We start from the raw sequence: 21,505 nt of genomic DNA on the forward strand, positions 1-21,505 counted from the left end.
CGGCTGGGCGGCCTTGGCGCCTTCCGGCCCCAGTGCTGCAGGGGCCACCTTCCCAGCGCTGAAGAAGAAAACCTTGAACTGTAAAATGAAGAAAGAAATAAAAGGTTAATCCAGGAAATCTGGTGGTAGCGGGCTACGCGAAGCAGCAAGTATTCCTGTGAGTGTTATTTTTCCTCAACCACCAAAACTGCAAGAGGAAAAAAGTTGCTGAAGCGGCCTGAAATTGGACCATGGCATCATTAAGTGTGTACATCAATGGTGTACCTCTCCTCGGTATTTCAGCTATTTCAGCTGCCACCTGACAGGCGCCTTGTTTTATAATAAAACCAGATTCTAGTCTAGGTAATTTTTGTCATGACAGCTCTCTGGTGAGATCATAAAGGAAAGATGATATTTGGCGATTCTTTCTTCTGACTCATAACCCAAATTCTTCTCACTGCTGTTAAAGGGTCTTCTTTTTTTTTTTTTTAAATTTGCGATTAAACATGCCCATCCGATGCCAAAAACATGTCCTCAGCAAAGCACTCTCCTTCTTTTTAGTCTCCTAGCATGTACTGCGTTAGCAGCAACGATTTTTGCCCATAACGCTTTGCAGTCTGAGCATCTGTTACTTTGCTGATGTGACAATAATTCCTTTCTGTTTTTCATCCCTAATTCTAGCAAGGCACAGTACCGACAACTTTATCCCCGCCTTACTTTCTACTCTTTCACCAGCACATCTGTTCGGACCGTGGCTGCCAGACCGTGGACCTGGGCCACCCATCCTGCCTTCCAGAGCAGCTTTCCTATCCTGTCTCTCTACTTGGATGTAGCTGGTACAAATTGTTTCTGCGCTGTTTAAACCCTCGTAGCTCACTTTTTCTTTTGGAAGGTTTAGTTTAAGCAAATTAAAGTGTGTTTCTTCACTCGTATTTCTCAAACACTTCAGGTTGTTCCTTCCATCTCTGTGTGCATTTTGTAGCTGTCTTAATGTCTTACTATCACTAGCAAGATATTGCCCAGTCAGTTTATTTGATTAAACTTCAGCCAGTCTGTTTTCTCTCCTGTATATATAGTCAAGCTGTCATTACACACATCTCATTTTCCATGGTATCTACAAATGGTTTTAGCTATTTCTCTCTTGTCAGTGTAAAACCTGCCTATTTCAGCACTGATGCTGGTAAGGTTTTGGTGTGTTCCTGGGCTTCCTGTCCAAGTCCCTTAGATAACCTCTGTCCAATTTGCTTCCATTTCAGAGTGGTATATTCAGAAGGATCAAACTGGCAGTCTGCCTGATGAGTTTACCTGGCCTCCCCATGTCTCCATGACGTCAAGATGCAAGCATTATTTTGCACCTCTTTTCAGTCAAAAATGACTGAAGCAAATGCATAGGTAAATAATGTGAGAGCTGTGTTGCAGCTCTCCAGAGGGCTGTTCTCCTGGCACACAGCTGAGTGTGTGTTGTGTGTAAGAATGTGTGAAGTGGAAAACATGCTGGGATAGTGGTGAGGTCAGTGTAAGGTGGAGGAGGCCAAGCTGGTGCAGGCTCTTCTGTGCTGTGGTGTAGATCTTTTCAGTATCTTTGGTTATTCACATTTGTTTAACCTTAATGCCATTTCTGTATCCTTTGAGACAGTGTCTGCAGCTGTCACCAGTGAATTCATTTTGGTATCATTCTGCATATCATTTCAGATTATCTATAAAAAACCAGATGTGAAATGGGCTTCCTGTCCTTCACCATTAAATGGCTTCTCCTTATATGGTGCAGGAGGGCAACCAGTAAAACAAGGATGTTAAAAGAAAAGAATGACAGGTACTCACTTTGGAAAATCTCTTGGCTTATGTACTCTTGCCTTACGTATTACTTCATTGTTGTGTTCCAAGTACAACAGATACTTCTCCAACATACTTTCTGTATGTTGCCCCTACGCAAGCAGTACTTTCGACCATTTTACCGCTGATCTAATCCAGTGGTGAGATATGATTTCACATCATCTACCTAGCATTTCTTTTGGCGTCTGAAAGAATGGCTTTGTATTCTGTAAGAAGGGTTTTTGTCTTTTCACCACATTTTCACCATCCATTCTGTGGTTGGGGAAACATACCATTAGCTTCAACCTACTCAAAAACATTTTCAATAAAGCTTCTGGCAAGAAACTGCCACGCTGTAGGCAAGCAAGCTGTATGTCTTAAGCTGATAGTACCAAATTCTTCCTTTCCCATTTCCTTTTCAGTAAGTACGGTCCTTCCCTCAGCCACGCATCTGGGTACACACTTTTCCAATGTTTTCGTTGCGGTAGTCTGAATTAAGGATGGTAGTTGCTAACCTCTTCTACCTAATAGCTGTGGATTCCACCTCCTGCTAGAGCTTTTCAGTCATTTTTTCTCAACTTTTTGTATGTGATCTTATCTTCACTTTGGTTATTCAGAGCACTGAATTCACACTTCACTCACTACTTCGCCAGGAGATTATTTGTATGTTGTTCTTTTCCATAAAGAACTTTTCCAGTGTTTTTTACAGTAATTGTTCATAATCTAGTCATTTATGATTCTAATGTCATATTTGTCTAAATGGTCTTAAACTGTCTTATACCATGCTATGGTCATTTCCAAGCAACATATGTGGCTGGTAACAGTATTATCCCTCAGTCATGCTAACTGTATTGACACAATTTGCTTCAAGTCTTTAGCTTTTCAAGGGAGAAACTTTACACACAGAGAAGGAGAATTTTCTGCCGCTTCATTGTTATTGATTTATTTTTCTATTTCCCCTTCTTTACCACATCCATCTGTCTTAGCTTTTGTCTTTGATGGAGGTTAGATCTTCCAAAGTTTCTTTTCTTTTCTTTCCTTCCAGATTTTACCTGGGTGCAACTTGTCATGTCATTAACTGCTGTCCTTTCAAAGTAGTTCTTTACTTTTTCCACAACTTGCCCAAGGTGCTTCTTAGCCAACAAAACCCCAGAGGCTAGCAACTACATGCCCTCACTTATTTTATTTGCCTACACTGAGTTTTTTTTTTCTTTGCTCCATTTCGTGCTTTCATTATTTCCTTTTTGTTCCTTAGAGACTTAGTGTGTCACCTGAATCCGTAGGTCTTTTTGGGAAACAGCATTGCCCATTGGTCTTGGTTGCACTGTAATGCAAGTTACAGTGGTGTCAATGCTAGCTGTCTCCTCTTTTTGTGTTCTTTACAAGTTTTCTAATTCTATAGGAAAAAGCACGCAGTCTGTAATAAGAACCTAATCCAGTTAAACAGATTAGCAAATGGAGAAGTTTCCCTCAGCAGCTTTGTGAATTTGTCTTTGGTCAAATTACACAATCTCTTCTGTGGCCAGAGATGATTTCTAGATCAGCAGTTGTCTTTTATCATTCTGAATATCAGTATAGATCACCTGGCTTCTCTTTAATTTGGCCATGTCTTGTATTGGTGTTTCTGCAGCACTGCACTGGTGATCTGGAATGGCCTCAATAGCTCTGAGCTGCTATGAGGTTGGGCATATTCATGAATCCTCTTTGCAGAGAGACTATGGGAAATATATACACAGAAAATTTGCAGCTGCAGAAATAAACCATTTTTGATAAGAAATTAGGAAAAATGTCCTTTGAAAGAATTCTTTGCCTCTGGAGCAGTTAAAGCACTGAAAACTTCTCCAGGGGGAAAAAAAAAACAACCATGCTTCTTTTATTACAGAAACATGAGTAGGAAATATTAGTAATAATACTTTCTTATCATTTCAGAAAAATGAAAAATTAAGCACACATTACAAGTGATACTAAATCCAATGAGGAATGTGTGTCTGATAATTGTGACAGAAAATATTTTCCTCTTAATGCTTTACAATTAAAAATGAGGCAGTCTTGCTTTTTTATAGTAAATTGACTGCACATATTTGTACTATGTCTTTTGTTTTCTATTTCTTTCTAGTACAGATTAATTTTGAACTTACAAAGAGTCTGCTTGTTTGAGAAATTTTTTCAAATACCATTTAAAATTACTCATGTTGGATTTACTGAGCCTTTGAAGTTGATATTTTTAATTCAGATATCCAAGTAAAACTTGAGGTATAATTGCAGCTAAAGAAAGATATTGGCTGACAGGAATGCAATAGTTAAGATCTGATTTAGAGAGTGCCAAAGCACAAATTTAAATTCCATTTCAGCTGATAAATAATTTAGTAGGACATTAGGACTTGCCTTATTAATAGGAGCCCCAAGGAGAGAAGGAAACATAAATGCTATTTGTTTAGGCTTATGGTTGTCTTTCCCTGGGGGAAAGGCTTTTCTTTAGGTCTGAGAGAATAAGTTAAGAACAGCAACACCAGCTGGCATTCGTAAGATTTCTTGATCCCTACATGAGCCTGGAAGTAACACAAGCACAGTGGGCTTGCTTTCTTGGTCTTGGGGTCCAATTCAGGCCACTCATTTGTCAAATTTAGGGTCAAAATATCAGAAAGAAGCTTTAAGTTGTATATCATAAACTCTTCTTGTGAGGACTATTTAAATCTATTATCTATAATGAAGTAAGACAGAGAGTCATGCGAAATTACAATACATGAGCTTGTGCCTGCTCTTTATTTAAAAGATTATTATAAAGAGCATAGCTTCTAGAAATGCTGAGGAAAAGGCAGTTTTTTATTGCTGTCAAAGACTGAGTACAGTAACATGCCTAGATGGCTTTTGGAACAACTGATGAGATCCCCAGTGGGAAGAACATTTATTTCAATAATATGTATGTTTTCTAGGGAAAGTAGAGGCAATGAAAGAGTCAGAAGGTTCCAAACATCATTTAAGATGAAAAAGTAAAAGTAGATGCCCCCAAGAGAAATAGCAAAAAACTTGATTGACCTGAATTTTAACAAAAGATAGTGGTTTTCTGAATGTCCTCATTTAATTTAATCCAGGCTGAGTAATTGAAATCACAGAAGAGAAAAAAACCTTGAAGGGAACAAGTTTTCACTCACTAGTATGTGGAATTATTTAGTTATAATTAGTGTCTAAAAGTGAGCAAACCAAATGGAGTCACAACCTTGATCTTCAGGACAGCAAATAATGGTTATTGGCAGAATCCAACGGGAGACTACCCTGGCAGGCAAACGAGAGCCCAGGAAAGCTGGCTGATCTTCAAGGACAACCTCCTTAAAGTGCAAGAACAGTCCATTCACTTTGCAGAAAATTGAGCACAGATGAAGAAAAGACTCCTGACTGTGCCAAATGCAAAAAAGAAGCCTACAGAAAGTAGAAGCAGGGATGGGCTACCTGGGGAGAATAGAGAAACATCTCTAAAGCTTGCAAGGATGGAGTTAGGAAAGCCAAAGCTCAGCTGGGACTAGAACTAGAAGTGATGTGAAGGGCAACAAGAAAGGTTTCTTTATGTACATTGACAGGCAAAGGAAGGCTAAGGAAAATGTGGGCCCACTGCTCAATGAAGCAGGGGAGCTACTGACAAGGAACATGGAAAAGAATGAGGTACTCAGTGGCTTTTTTATTGCCTCAGTTTTCACTGCTGAAGTTGGCCTGGCAGGTGAGTATTAGCCAGAACAGAGGACAATGTTTGGGAGCACTTAACTTGTGGATGTGCACAAGCCTATGGGACCAGGTGGGATGCATTAGATGGTGCTGAGAGAACTGGCCAGTGTCATTGCAAGGCCATTTTCTGTCATGTTTAAAAGGTCAGGACAATCCAGAAGATCTTACTGATGCTTGGGAAAAGGTAGATGTGACTCCCACCTTCAAGAAGGGCACGAAGGAGGATCAAGCAAACTAAAGGCAGGTCAGCCTTACCACCATCCCTGGGAAAGTAATGGAACAAATCCTCCTGGAAACCATTTCCAGGTAGACAAAGAACACGGAGGTGATTGGGAGTAGCCAGCATGAATTTACCAAGAGCACAGCACACCTGACCAGCCTAAGTGCCTTCTGATGAGAAGGCTGCTTCAGTGGACAAAGCAAGAACAGTGGAATTTGTACACCTTGCCTTTAGCAAGGGCTTTGCAACAGCTTCTCTTAGTCTCCTTGTCTTCTTCTAGCGAGATTGGTGAAATATGGGCTTGATTAGTGGACAATAAGGTGGGTGGAAAATTGGCTGGGTTGCTGGGCTCAGAGGGTATTGATCAGCAGTACAAAGTCCAGCTGGCAGAGTGACACCCCTCAGGGATCGATACAAGGGACAAGACTGTTTAGCGTCTTTATTAATGACCTGGATGGTGAGAAGAGTGCAATCTGAGATATATAACTAAGAAAAAAAACCAGATAATTATATTACAGTTATATGCAGCAATTCAAAATACTTCAGTGGAGTATCTGTTGGACTAGTTTGCTTCTAAAACCTAAGATTTTTCCACCTTCATTTGACCCTGAATAGTCCCATCTCTTTCACAAGCTGGTTTCTGAAGCAGATATCCTGCCTTGGATTAATTTTAAGCCCCCTGTGTGCTGCTTCTCAAATGACTACCATTTCTTTCTCATGGGAGGCATCAGAGAGGAACTTTGGGATAATCCGTCTGTCTTTGGGTCATTCAGGGTCTCACGACTGCCATAATTCAGCTCAGAAGGTGCCTTTATAAACTGCTTTTGCTTCCTACATTTGCTGGTTCCTCGAAGTAAGCAGACCTGACTCATTTCAAACACACCACTCCCAACTGCATTGCTAGGAATTTTTTTTTCATGTGTCCATAAGAACTGCAGATTCCCAGTTGTCCTCTGGAAATCTCTGTTCTCTCAGCATTGGCAAGTAGAGGCTTACAGGGAGGGGACCCTCACCCATGTGTTTTAAGTTCTGGGTTCTGCTCCTGGTTCACTGAATGGCTTCTTTTGCTGGTGTTATCTCACTGGACCTCAGTTGCCCATCAGCAATTAGGTCCCAGCAGAAAGTTGCCTTTTCCTCAAAAGAATTGTAAGGATAAATAAATATGAAGGTAGTCTGACAGTGACTGCAGTAATCTCTTTAACATGTTTCTCTTACCCCCTTTTTTTCCTTAGTTATAAGTCTGTAAGGTGAAACCTCACTTAAAATGGTACAGTGTGCTCCTCTTCCATCAGCCACCCTCTTCTTGGGCAGATCAGAAGATGGCACAGTTCAATCTTCTCACGTTCTTCCAGGTGATTATTGCTCAAAAGACACCTTCAGCAAATAGTCTGTGTTCTCCCTCAAGGACCCCAAATGTGACTGTTATTAGTCCTATTGCAGTGGGAAATGTATCCCCCATACCACATCTTCAGGTTTAGCCTTAGCCCCATCAGCCCCAAGTATTTAATTTTGAAAAGCAATGTTACGTGGCTACGTTATAGCTGATGGTACTTGTGAGTGAAGCTATTTTATACTTGTGGGATTTGAAGGCTGGGATTTTCTCCAGAAGGCAATTCCAAAGGGTGATTCTTTCCAGCTGCCTTAAATACTCATTTTAGTCTGCCTCTCTTTCTCCATTGCCTTTAGGAGCTGGGTCAACTGCCTTAGACCTGGCCACCTAACTAGCAGACCCCTAGCAGTTCCCAGCCTAAATGACTCAATGAAAAATGAGGTTTTCAGCTGGCACCCCTTTTGCTTTTTCTGCAAAGAGGTAGGAATCACCCAAACATCTTTGTCATTTCATATTATTCAGCAGCAGAGACTTTACAAAACAAGCGTGTTGTAAATTTGCTTGGAAACTCAGCAACCAACATGTTAACTACTGTTTTCTTTGCTTCCATTTCCTGCGGCAGTTGTGTGGTTGCATGAATATAATTTTTATTACTGGGTTCCTGAGAGCAATCAAGAAGTGCTTAAGGATTTTCAGACTAGCAATCTTTTCTGTTGCTACAGAACACTTATAGCAGTGAACTTGCAAAATACTAATATTTGTATTGTCAGTGAATTGTGACCTAAGAATTTACAAATTAACTCCTTGAGATTTTTTAGGTCAATTGTAGATACACTTGCAGAAATATTTATGGAAGAGCAGGAACAGAAAAATGGGGAATTGCTTAATTAAATTAATATACAGATCACTTTTTCATTTGAAATCTGAGAGAAGAGCAGCTGTAGTAGTGCAGACCAAAGGTCCATTCAGCCCAACACCCTGTTTTGAAGATGAGCTGTAGCACAAACTGGTAGAAGGAAGAGCACAAGCATTTGGCAAGCAGCTCCAGAGAGCACCCCCTAACATCTAGCAGTCTGAGATCCCTCCAGTTCTCTGGCTAGAAATGTGTGTCATCTCTATGCTAAAGAGCTCTCTTTGGCTTCATGAATTTCCCCAATCTTTTAAGAGTACTTCTATAGTTAAGATATTTACCTGTATGGAAGCCATCCGACAATTCTGATAGTCCTTCTCGCTCTTCTCTGTGTCCTTTACAGTTATCCTCAAATACTTTTTTTAACTACTGCTGATAATTTTTTTCACAGTACCATAACACAAAGTTCTCATTCCCAGGTAGTAATGGTCAGTTTAGAGCATATTATTCTGTACGTAGCGCTAGAATTAATTTTTTTCCCCAAAAAATACATCACATTACTTTCTCTACTTTGGATTTCACCTGTCATTTCCAGAGCCATCACAGAATATCATGTAGGCTTTGCAATCATTTCTCCGCTATGCATGCTGTCACTTTTGATATATTTTTTTTTTCCTAGAGGCCCCCGTAGGACTCACTGGTGTCCTGCCTCCATAGTGAAGACTGATTATTCTGTCTTGCCTGCTTCCTGTCTCCCAGGGGTTCTTTCACCATGGAAGGACCTTCTGTCTTAACTTGTGGTTTGTGTCTCTTGAGCCTTTCATGAGGGACCGTGGTGATGTACATACATGCTGGCTCCCTTCAGAGAATACATCCATAGGTTGGTTTATGTCCATTACATAACCTGTGTATGTTTTTTTGTTTCATTATCTTTTTACTGACAATTTATTTGAGGAAAATCTTCTGACACATAATCATAAGGAAGTCTGCTGACATAGGATCATTCCCAAGAGTCCTCAGTGTGAACACATTTAAATTTTTTTTTTCTTTTTTCTGCTTATATATTAAGATCTCTTAAGGAAAGATCTGAGGTCTGATTCTCTGCACACTCTGTTCACACCCAGGGTGGCAAAGTAGTCATATTTAAAATATATTACCTTGCACATTTTAGATAAAACCCAAACAAGTCCAGCACTTGAAAAATTACAGTGCCTGGCCATGATGACCTCTAATTTTTCTCCATGACCACCTAAAATTGTTTGTTTGCATTAGTTTTTAATTTTCCATTCTGATAAAATTTGGTAGTTAAAATATTAACACAACTATAACCATCACCTATTTTGCATGGCTTTTTACTGGTTACACAGTGATATAACCCAAGCAATTTAGATGCAGTTACTCCCAACTGATGTCCTGCAGACACTAAGAATATGAGTAACTTTACACGTGTAGACTGACACACCGAATTTGAATAAAACTTCTGCGATTATCAGCTTTTCTTTATCCTAAAATGAAGATTTCAATCTGACTGAAAAATGTTAAGCTTTTGTGTAGTTACATAACTTTGGACATAATTAATTATGGTTTTCAGAACCATTGTTAGAACTATTTTCAGGGTCAGATTACATGGTAGGTCTGGGATTAAATTACATCAAACATAATAAGATTCAGTCAAGGAGGCTTTTGAATTGCTGTGCCTATTTGCCAAGTCTCACATGCCAAAGCTGCAGGTATATCAAAGAACTTCACTGCTTCACATAAAATTTCCAAAGACCCTTTTGCCATTATTTCAAGGAGTGTCCTCAGAAAATTATACTATAAATCTGAAGACCAAATATCTTCTTTTCCAAATATCTTTGCTTTTACTGCTTGAAGTGCCAGATGGATAAGCTAAATATATTCTCTTTCAGTGATCAGTGCAAAGTATGTCAAATCTGGCAAGGAGTTTTCCAAAGAACGCAAGAAATTATGATACCCTGGAGCCTATGTGCAGTAGTCTGCTACTACAAAGATAAAGTGGAGTGGATTTTCAATTCAGGGATCTTATCTAGCACATTTCACCCTATGGTGCCTCACAGGTTTGTAGCTAAAACAGTGTTTCTCTTCATTTGATAACTTCTGAAAAATACGCCTTTGTGTGCTTTTCTCTACACATTATAAAGCTTGATGAACCCTTAAGATTACAGCAAGGTTTTGAGGGGACTTCTTATTAACAGCTGTACTACTTTGATACGCCTTGCAATTGTAAACAAGAGTGTATGCTGTCAGATCAGTTGGAGGAATAAATTTGGTTTGGTTTGAAGATAGAGAAGTTAAAAGGTAACAAAATCCATTTTGTTTTCTTATTTTAATACTCGTTGTGAAAGGAAATGCTACCCATAGATGGCACTGTGGTTCTGTGACTCAGGTGTTATTTATGTCTGTGCAACGGTGCAATGCTATTTATTTATGCTGCTTATTAATTTTAATCTTATAGTGCTACTTCTTAGTGAAATTAATTTAATTGGCTTATTACTATTGCAAGTACATTGTTTCTGAGACTGAAATGTTTTAAGCTATATGTACTTATCCAAAGAGTATACATTTTCAGCAGAAGAACAGCTGTCCTTGGAAAAAGAGAGTGATTGCAATGGCTCGTTTTGGACATAGTTTACCGAGATAGTTAAATTCTGTAACATGCTCTTTCTCTTTGTCCAGCAAGGTATTTAAAATTACTTTAGCCTTCAGCCGACACTGTACTGTGAATATGTATGGGAGAAATTAAACCAAACCGAAATAACTACGTAAGACAAACTTCCAGTTTATAAAACAACTGATGGCATTTAAATGTTTTAATCTGCTTTACTAGCAGTGGGATCTGACAAAACAATAAAGCATTGGAACACCATTTTACATTAACATTACAAAATACAGCAAACGTTTTTCTCTATGTATTTACATAAGCAAACATATAGGTATTCAAAATAGAATGCATCTCACCATCTGGCAATAATTACATAGGTACAGTGCATGGTTGGCGGGATGGGATAGATACATAGGATTTTTTTACCCTGAAGTGTATAAAGGATGCACACCAGCTTAGGAGATACATGGTGAGCTTCATGTCTTTGGACATTTTTCAGATGCAGTCTTAACAGTAATAAAATGTCGATCTACTTGAAAAATTGTTGATTGAAACATTTTTTCAGACAACCCGGGGTTTTTGGATGCAGATGTGACAGACTGACTCAGCATGCTTTTCCTGTAAGGTTTCCCATAAGGTAGGGGAAGGCCCTAACCTGTGAGCTTGTCTGTGTGAATGTCGTCTTTTTTTTTTTGCTTGGAAAATTACAAAAGTTTCCATTCCAGTCTGATGCATAATGAAAACGCTCACATGTTTTCGCAAGATGGAAGTGTTGCTCTGAAGCCAGTCATAATAAACAGTAGTGTTCATCCCAAGCATGGGGCCAGTGCTATAAATTCTGGTTTAAAACGGCTGAGCTTTGTCATCTGTCTGCAGTATAATGACTCTATTAATTGCTATCTACTGATGAACGACCTCCCGCAGATCTGGCCTGGTGGGTAGAACAAATTCAGACGCTGACTCTGGCATCCTCACTAAGGCAAACCACACAAAAATCTATTAACATTTTGGTGCAAGGTGGCAGAATCAGGCCTCGCTAAACTGTCAACGATGTCCATAAAGAGCTGGAGATACTGGTCTTTATCTGCTGCGCATTCTTGGCTTTGAGAGGCTTCTTAGGCAAAATCTGCTGATCACTCAATAAAACCACCTATCTGAGTGCTTGCAGAATTAAAATGTCAGGCATCTGATATCCCTGCTTCTAAGCAAAAAATAAGTGTTGTTACCTCCAGCTGTCAATTAAAGAAACGCTGTCAAGTCTCTTAGGTCCAAAACATGGGTTTTATTTTAATAAGCTGGAAAAAAAAATTGTTCGGAGTCAACTTCTAATGAAACATCAAGCAAGTAATTGAGACCCTCTCTGTTTGTAGTGAAACATTCCCCGTCAGTATTTGCAACCTGAGCAATTTGACATTGTGAAAGAGGAACAGAAGGTGAAATGAAGAGAAACGAGGAGGGGGATGCGATTTGCTCTGCCACGTGGGTGAAATGCAGGCGGCAAGCAGAGAGCATAAGCAGTGAACGCTAAATGCTCAGTAACAGTTTATCAAGCGCAAGCTGGTGAAGGAGACTGCGCAGACTGGCAGCCGGACCCTCTGGAGTTTTGGGAGGAATTGAGCTTCGGAGAAGTGCAGGGTGCCATATGCATCGTACAGTTTGCAGGCTGGCTCTGCTCCCTGGCACAAATGGGCAATAGGACCCAAGCTGTCCATCCTGCTTGCTTCTTTCTCTTGCAAGGCCAGAGATGCTTGCCTCAAGATGGGCACAAATTGCACAAAACATGGCAATTCCCTCCACTGGTGGAAGCACCGGTGTTTTGTTTCCCCTCCTACGCAGGGTTAGAGTCCTTCGATCCTGTGCCAGCATTCATCATGTGAAGGCAATCTGGTTTGGTGCCAGCTCCTGAGCCTCTGACCTCTACTCACAAAAGACCTTTGGTTTTATTACTGCCTCCTTCTTCCCTGGGGTGCCCCTTCCCAAGGGCGAATCCTCAAAACCATCACTCCAGTTGCAGAGTGGAGATATCTGGACACCAGGAGGTATCTGAATACCCTGTTTCATGGGATGTCCTGGACCACTTGTGCTCCATCAGTGCCAACACTTGCCTGGCTGGCCTCTGTGATAAGAGCTGGCTGTTGTCCTTAGCTCAAACCCCCTGATTTAGGGTCTATATCAAATTGGTCAGGAAACAGTGGAAAGTCACTGCTCCCTCCTACTACTGCAGTGGTCCTCATGCTCAGCTACATTTAGCAGATTTCCCCTGGAATCCCTTCTGTGCCTGTGTGGAGGTGAAGACTCACACCCCTCGTGCAGGGCTGTGCGGGAGTGGGGTGTGCATAGGGACGTGGGAGCAGTGAGTTCATTTGTCCTTCTGCTGAAGCTGTTCAGTTTGGTTGTGGATATCGAGCGCACCCAGAGCCAGAGCGACCATATAAACCACCTTGGTGAGCACAGCATTTATACTATGGGATTTAGCAGGTGATCCTAAATTCCCAGTTTTGGGGGGAAAACCATTAATGGCCATGAGCTGATGGATGACATGCATGGCATCACTGCCACAGAGCTACAGCATGACAGTTTGACCCAGGCCTGGAGGCCAAGGGCTGTGGAGTGAGTCAGTGTCGCCACACGCATGCAGAGCTCCTAAAACTGGCAGATTTACTTATCATACTGGCAAGAGAACAATAAAAGCAGTTTCTTGGAAATCAGCCAAAGACCCAGCCAAGTTTTAAGTCCTCTCCTACCACAGATCAGTATGTTAAGCTAAATGTCTTCCTCTTCCAAAGACCCACAGCTGGCAGGCTAGAATGAGGTTAAGTTTCTCTGTGTCTCTCTCTTTCATTGCCTTAGTGGAAATTTAATTGGTCTGTGAAAACTGAACAACTTCAAGGGAAGGACTGATGAAGGCATTGGAGTTTGGCTTCTGGGTAAGCAGTGGGTTTTTTCAGAGTGGACAGGATCTGAAACTGGAAAACATCCTGCTTCTGATGGTTATGGCTGCAAAATTCATGGAATGAATCAAATGCTTGGCTTTAGGTTTTGCAGGTGGATGCAACATTTCTATTTCTGCTCTCCAGCAGAGTCCCACTGGCTGCAGTGAAATTGTCTGTGATGCCCGAAAGGAAACAGTTCATGACTAGGCATTTCTGTCAAGCAGTGTATCTGATGTTCTTTATGTAACGTATTCTGCCCTTGGAGCTGTGCAGGTGAAATACAGTGCTGCTTATAAGTCCTGTTATTTTTCAAGTGGGCCCTGTTTGCCCATATAAATTTCATTAAGGCTGAGTCCTAATAGTGCAAGCTACCTACCGTTCCTGAGCAATCTACCATAACAGCAAAACAGTGAAACCAGGGAAAACAATTTTGACCAACTAACAGTTTTCTAATAATTCCGGCTTTACAAGCCTTAAAACAAAATCAGAAGGACATCTTCATAATGGCCTTTTTAACCAAAGAGAAATGATGAGAGAGGATTTTCTGCAGCCTTTTACTGAAGGCTTTACTCATGCAAAACTTCCACTGACATTATTTAAATCAGACTTTGTTGGAATCCAACAGAGGCATGGATGTGGAATCGTTCCTGAAATTATTTAGCAATGTCATGCCTGATTTTCCACTCTTCTCTCACTTCATTTCCCTGTCAACACCAGTGGGAAGGAGCGGGGAATCAAGCCCAATAAATACTTTCGAAAAAAAATCACTTTCAAGTTTTAAGCTGAACAGATGAAATTTTTTGAATGGCAATAAAGTACAAGACATGAAATAAAGATTACAAATGGTGGTAGAAAAAAAGGATCATTCAAGTATAATTTACCTCTGAAGACTGCTAATTTGAACTATAGAACGAATGGCAGAAAAGTAACATTTCAGAATGGTCACGCAGAAGAAAAAAATACCCATAAAAACACTGCTACCAAAATGTCCATATAATTTATCTATACAGGTTTTAATAGATTTTTCTTTAAGACTTTAAAATTTATTTTAAATATATATTAGCAAATTAACCATAATTTTATTTAAAATTCCTTAAAGTGCTCATTCAGTTAACGATAACAAAATTCCATTGTAGCAAGACAAACTAGCTGCAGCCTACTCTGCGAGGACATCAAAGGACAGCTTAGCTTTCATTTGCAAAGAGAAAGGAAATGCGTAGGGTTTCTTCACAGCCCGTGTTATAATACCAGAAATTGCTTTTTTTTTCTTTAAGAAATATATCCTTTAGAATATTAAAAAAATAAGTTTAATAAAGCCTGTGCTTAAAACAGCCAAAGTACTGTATGAAAAAAAATTGCACATTTGATACCATTTCAACCCCGCTTTTCATCCACAGGATAATATGAGGAGTATATGATGTTATTGGAGGGTCTCTGGAACAGGGCTGATTTTCCTAAGCTATCAGTGCTTCTCACAGCCAGGTGAAATTTTCAGCGTACGCACGGTGGTTGTCATGGCAGCTGCCGACTGTCACACACCGCTAACCTTTTCGTTCGCTGGGCTGATACTTCCCTTGGAGGTACCATCCAAATGATGTATTCCTATTGTGACCATTGAATAATCCTTAGCCATCATTTTTGCCTCCTTTTTCAAACTCTTCATTTGTGCTAGCTGGAGCTGGCTGGAATTATATGCAAGTGCTGGGATAGTGTTCACTAAAATCAGCTGAAAAGGTTTCTTCTCCTCCTTGTAGCGACACTGAATGTAACGAGAGAAAGCTGAGCGGTAGGTTTTATTGAACAACGTATATACGAGTGGGTTGACAGCCGAAGAAAGGTAGCCAATCCAAACAAATACGTTAAGTAGTCCTCCAATGACTTCTTGATTGCACGACTCTTTGCAAATAACAGCCATCACATTGGTGATGAAAAATGGGCACCACATCACAACAAACAGAAAGAAGACAATGCCAAGAACCTTGGAAGCCTTCTGCTCGTTGCTGATGGATTGCATGGTTCTCCTCCCAGAAGTCGCCATGTCTCTGTTCAAAGAACGCTGAAAGAGTTTCTCCGAGGACAGGGAACTCTGAGGGAGGAAGCTAAATGAAGCAAACTTGGTCTTTGGGCCAATGTCATTCACACATAGCATAGCTTCCTTCTGCAGCGACTTGATAGTTAAAAAGTAGGTGACCACCATGATGGTTAGAGGGATGAAGAATGCCACAAAAGAGCCTACTAGGACAAAATTGTCATCCACAAGTAAGCAGCTGCCTTTCTTAAACACTTTGGAGTCATCTTGTAGTCCAAAGACAGGTATAGGCATGGAGATACCTGAAGGTGGATTAGAGAAAGAAGAGGTTAAACACAATAATAAACCCCACCATTTCCAATCTCCAAGAAAAAATAAAACACTTCTGGGTATACACAGATAATTTCTCAAAGAATAAATTGTTATAGCACACAAATGAACACTAACAAATAGAGCCATAATTGATAGACATCCCAAAGCAAACTGAATTTACACAGGGGGAGGAAAAATATTTCAGCTCATCAGGGTGCTAGTCCTGTTCTTGTGACATTTTACTGGGACTACACTAAGAAAAGATGCTGTGTGAAACATTGGTCTTGCAGATGTTGAATTTCTGCAGCTAAGCTCTGGTCTGCAAGGCTCTGGCATTTGTGCTGCCACCACCTTTACAGGATCCTGGAAAAGAAGGGCAGGGGAACAGCAGCACTGGTGTTACACAGGATTTTGCAGTCGCTCTAATCTGAATTCCCTCTCTCCCTCAAAGAAATCTCAGCCGCAGGTAGAACACATTTGCTTCCATCTAGGTATCCCATGACACCTAGTAGCAACAAAAGCAAAACTCCTTATCTTATTGGATCTTGGGTCCACTGTAATGACCTCCAGACTTGCTCCTTGGTTCCTGCCACCTTGGCAAAGGCTTTTATCAACTACGATCAAGATGATATCATGTCTTTCTTTTCTGGGATGGCTTAAGAGTGGTCTTGGGCTGTTTTTCATAAGAGGATTAAAAGTGTTCTGGGTACTGGTTTCTGACTAGGCTGTGAAATACTGATTTTAGGAGGAAAGATAAATTTTTATCATAGGTCTGAGAGTAGTCATAGAATCCTAGAATCCTAGGTTGGAAGGGACCTCAAGGATCATCTAGTCCAAGCTTTCTAGGTAAGAGCACAGTCTAGACAAGATGGCCCAGCACCCTGTTCAGCTGAGTCTTAAAAGCGTCCAATGTGGCGGAGTCAACCGCTTCCCTGGGGAGATTATTCCAATGGTTGACTGTTCTCATGGTGTAAAATTTCCCTCTCGTGTCCAATCGGAATCTCCCCAAGAGCAACTTGTGTCCATTCCCCCTCGTCCTCTCCATGTGAGTCCTCGTAAAAAGGGAGTCTCCATCTTCCTTGTAGCTACCCCTTAGGTACTGGTACGTGGCGATGACATCCCCTTTGAGCCTCCTTTTCTCAAGGCTGAACAAACCCAGCTCTTTCAGCCTTTCCTCACATGTCAGGCTTCCCAGTCCTTGGATCACCTTGGTGGCCCTTCTCTGGACCCCCTCCAGCCTGTCCACATCTTTTTTGTATAGTGGGGACCAGAACTGTTCACAGTATTCCAGTTAATCTTTCATTGAGTCTTTTCTCTGTGTAATCTCCATAGAGTTGACACAGTCTAAACGCTAAGAACACTTCCCATGGCAACGGCCAGAGGACTGATGGTGACAAATTAAGCACTGAGAGACACCAGTATGAGGCAGCCTGAGATAGGCTTCACCCTGCGGGACTGCAAAAGTCCCTTCACAGTATTGCCAGCTGCTACAGGCCACCCTCTCAACGCACAGCCCCGGAGGCAACAGCAGCCGCGCAAACTTTGTCTTCCCGCGGAGCACGTGCTGCGTCCTTGCCCTGTCATGAACGACAAGGCCAGGTAATGAAGCGCATTCTCCTTGGACTGCTCCGTCTGATCCAAACCCACTCAGCCATTTCATCGGGGAATTCTGCAAATGCTGCTAGTGTCTGAGCAAAATCAAACAGCAGCTGTTTCTTCTGTTGTTGGTTTTGGGTTTTTTTTTTCAAGATTTGTCTCCTCCCCCTCTCCCCACCCCCCCCAAATGGATGCTGTCTCTCCAAGAGAGGCAACGTTCAGACAGCAAAAGGGATGATGTGCTGTGAAGACAGCAAAAGTGGAGTTGTGAAGCAGGGAGCGATAATGCAGCCCCGTTTGGATAAAAGCAGCTAGGAGTCTGACTTCTGTGGAAAGTTAGCCTAAGCTGGGAGCTTCAGTCTCCTTTGCATCTTTGAACAGAAATCCCAGGTGCTGTATTTGGCTTCTGAGGAAGAAAAAAAATTAATTAGAGGATAATTTCTTACGATGTGAGAATAACGCTGTGCCCTACCTTGTCCCCCCTGTGCCCGAGAATGTCCTTACTGGTTCACAGATGAGTCCTGAAACTCGTCCTCTCAATATCAGCATTTCAATGGTACCTCCCTCTACCTCCCTTCCTTTCCCTTCTTCCCACTCTGGTGGGGCTGGGAGCCTTTTAAAAGTCTCTTCATTTCACACATATCCAGTGCCCAGCATAACAGCTCCAGTCCTAGAGTGAGGCTGTGGAGTCCAGGCACAGTACAAAACAATAATAATAACAGTAATAATAATGTTAGACTATTATTCTCTTCAAATGTTCCATTCTTCTGGTGCTTCTGGAGCTTCTACAAAGCTCTTTATTTTTCTAACACCACTGCTCTTTATTTTTCTAACAACACTGTAGCTTATTTTATCTGCATAGCTTTGAACTGAGTCATGGCAATGCCTTGGGCCAATTTACAAAAGTGCTGTTCTTATCTGCCCAGGGCAGAAGCTGGTGGAGAGCCTGCAGTATTGCCCTTGCTGCTTCTGCTGCACAAGCCCTAAATGCTTGAATTTGGGCTATGAGAAGCCAGTGGGTGAGGTGCAAATTCATGCAGGTTGTAGCAGCTCCTGGGTCGAGCTGGTGGAAACCTCCAGTGACTCCAGGAAAGCTGCTGCCTAAAAAAACCCTAGTCAGTCCGACCGACGGCACGGAGGGAGAGGTCACCTACAGGAACCACATTGCCCAGCCACGGACAAGTCATCTGGGGTGCCAAACACCTCCAGGGAAATGGGGAATGCTTTGAAGTTCCTTTTCTTTTTTTCGGATGAGTTGCAGGGATACTGAAGGCCCCCAGCGCCTGCCAGCATTATGCTTCAGCTGCATGAAGATGCAGCACTAGTCAGAGCAATACCACAAGTTTCCCGTCCGGTTCTGCCCTGTACTGATAACAGCAGGGCTGTTTCTTCAATTCATTCAAAGACCTAGTGTGAGCTGCAGAGATAAAATAAACAATGGTATTGACAGAGTAAAAAGATGCCTTTCATTAGTACAGACCGTACTGCATCAGGAGGCATGGGAGTAGAGGCAACAGCACTTAGAAAGAGGAAAATTTTAGCGTAATTGCAAGTTTTTTCAAGAAAAAAGCCAAAGTCAGTTACAACTCCTCACCCAAAATACAAGGGCAGCAATTCCCCACATGCTTTGCTTTGCTCTTAGCAGCTTCTGGACACTGGCATCTAAATCCAGGTTTCTGGCTTTAAAAAATGGAAATGAGCTTCAGCTCTGTAGCTGGTGTTTCCACATTTCCATGTCATTCCTGTAACAAGTGCAAAAGTGTTCTTCACAGCAGAGCTGCAGCAGGCACTGCCAGTTGTGTAAGCTTTTCCGAATGACGATTCAAGGCATCTTTCCCCTGCAGCCATGGGTAACTGGCCTATATACAGTTTGAAAACACCAGAGGTACCATAGTTTGGTAGCAGAGAACACTGATGGCTCTTTGGGTACACCCCAGTTCAGCTGATGCAGGGGATCCCACAAATGATATTGTGGCATTTCTGCATGGATTAAAATTAACTTCCAGCCCAATTCTCTCTTTTCATATCTCTACAGAGACTAAACGTATTCCTCCCCTCCCCAAAGGAAAACAGTTTGTGAGGGTAGCAAATCCCAGTGAGGACACGGGAACCAACTTCAAAGGAAGTCATGTTTAAACTGTAAATAAAAGAGCTTCCATGTCCAACCCATGCCCACTGTTTTGATGGGATTTTTAGGAAGCATCACACATGGCCAAGAGTGTCACCCACACATCACTCAGGTTTGGCCAAGATCAAGCTTGTCCTGTAGACAGAGAACAAAAAGTCCCGGTCTAAGCTGTATTAGCATTATTGCAGCTGACTGAATTAATTCTTTAAAGATCGAAGTCGACTGATGTATTTCTCCTTGATGATTCAGATGTATGATTTCTTCCTGTTTTTATTGCCCTTGCTTTCCAGCTCCCTGTTCTTGGTGACTGTGGATGTTTAAGAAGACACGGGGCGTGCCTGTGTATTCAAACGTCAAGAGAAGAAAATCAGCTTCACAAGAAAGGATCACACAGAGCTACCAGGTAGGGGACAAACAGGTATTTAGGAAATGGACCATGCATAAACAGTACATCTGGAGGAAAGCTGGCAGGGCTGTAACAGAACAGCTCTTCCACACCCTGCCCATTCCATGTCCATGGCTCCCACTAGCTCAAGGTCAGTCTGGAGAAAGTCTTGATAACCCCTGAGAGATTTTTTATGGTTTATCTTACTCTGCTTCCAAATCAAACTAAGCTGAGGCACGAGGAAGCACTCAGCACAGGATGGGAGCATCCATTCAAGCGCCGGAGGTACATTAGCCACTTGCTTTTCCAGTTGATATTCCTGCTTATATCAGAACATTTTCCCTTGCGGACAAACCCTAAACATTATGTTCCTCTGGTAGAAGGTGGTGTGTTTATATAGCTTGATTTATACACAGGTGGCTGTTTCAGACTCTATGGACTTTAACAAACCACAAAACAGAACCCAAACAATAAAGATGAGTAATAAATCCTGCATTAAACCTTAAGCATTTGGACACAGCTTCAGAATGACAAAAGGCACTTGAAAACACCAAAGGTTAAAAAGTAAAGCAATAGCATCCTTCTTGTTGTTCTCTCAAAAAGCCTGGTAAAACTGACAAAAGTTGATTTAGTGGAACACGTTGCTGGCTTGCAAATCTTCAGAGGTATACAGCAGCCGTAAAACCACTTTAGCTGGATGGGTAAACTGAGTTTGCAGCTGCCTTGAGCTGCTGAGACTATCAATGAATCAAAGCCAGAATTTACAATATGCCTGCAGGGTGGCACAGTTGGGCTACTTAGGATGAAGAGAAGGAGGGGGGAGTGAACTGATAAAGTCAAGGTTCCTTCCATGAAGCCTCCTTCAAGCAGAAACTGTCAGTCACATGCTTTCACCTCATATATATCCATTTAAATCGATTTGAATACAAATGAGCATTACTATGTGCCTTAATAAATGTCCAAGGGATAGGAAATACTTTTTAGAAATGTCGTTACAGTTTCTCAGCAAAATTTGGCACCTTTATTCACCTTCGCATGAAAAAGAGAAAAGTCTCCCCAGCTCAGTTTTAATGGTCACATTGATTCAGACCTACTGAGGTTATGGGCCAGATCATGTGCATCTGCAGAGATGGGCTGTGACACTGGGAACCTCTGAAGGGATTGCTGCTTGGAGAAGGCCAGTCTCTCCTTAAAGCAGCTCAGTGTGATAATATTGTCTTAATTTCTTTAGAAAAGTCCATGCCTGCTATCTGATGCCTTTCTGTACTCGGAGAATGTCCTCCTTTGGTAGATCTACACAGTCAAACAACAAACAGCCATCCATGTACACTCACATGCTACCTCCCAAAGCACAACGCATACCCTCAGTTTCATGTCATATAAAAATTGCTGCAACACAGCCATTACATTATTTTCAATATTTTGAACTGAAATAACCACATAAAATAATATTTATTCTTTTGGGCTACTGTGGTGCCCTGTGTGGGTGTTTGCTTGCTCTAGGAACACAAACCACATTGAGCCATTTGTGAGGGGGACTGGGGACTATGTCTTCCTCTGAGTATCAAGGATGCAAACATGTCTGGGGCTT

At 41.6% G+C, this 21,505-nt stretch overlaps 1 protein-coding gene across 2 annotated transcripts in view; it reads right to left on the bottom strand.

The window, feature by feature from the left end:
• Nucleotides 1-10,900: 10,900 nt before the first annotated feature.
• The window catches only part of HTR2A (5-hydroxytryptamine receptor 2A), a 33,953-nt gene continuing 23,348 nt past the window's right edge, over nucleotides 10,901-21,505 (bottom strand). For both annotated transcript variants that reach the window (XM_009644784.2, XM_035900367.1), the window contains exon 4: nucleotides 10,901-15,795. In XM_009644784.2, coding sequence (XP_009643079.1) covers nucleotides 14,996-15,795 — 800 coding nt within the window. In that variant the 3' untranslated portion in view covers nucleotides 10,901-14,995. The remainder of the gene's footprint in view (nucleotides 15,796-21,505) is intronic.

The sequence above is a fragment of the Egretta garzetta genome, unplaced genomic scaffold (genome assembly GCF_000687185.1).
Source record: "Egretta garzetta isolate BGI_Z169 unplaced genomic scaffold, ASM68718v1 scaffold268, whole genome shotgun sequence".
In the NCBI taxonomy this organism is placed as follows: Eukaryota; Metazoa; Chordata; class Aves; order Pelecaniformes; family Ardeidae; genus Egretta; species Egretta garzetta.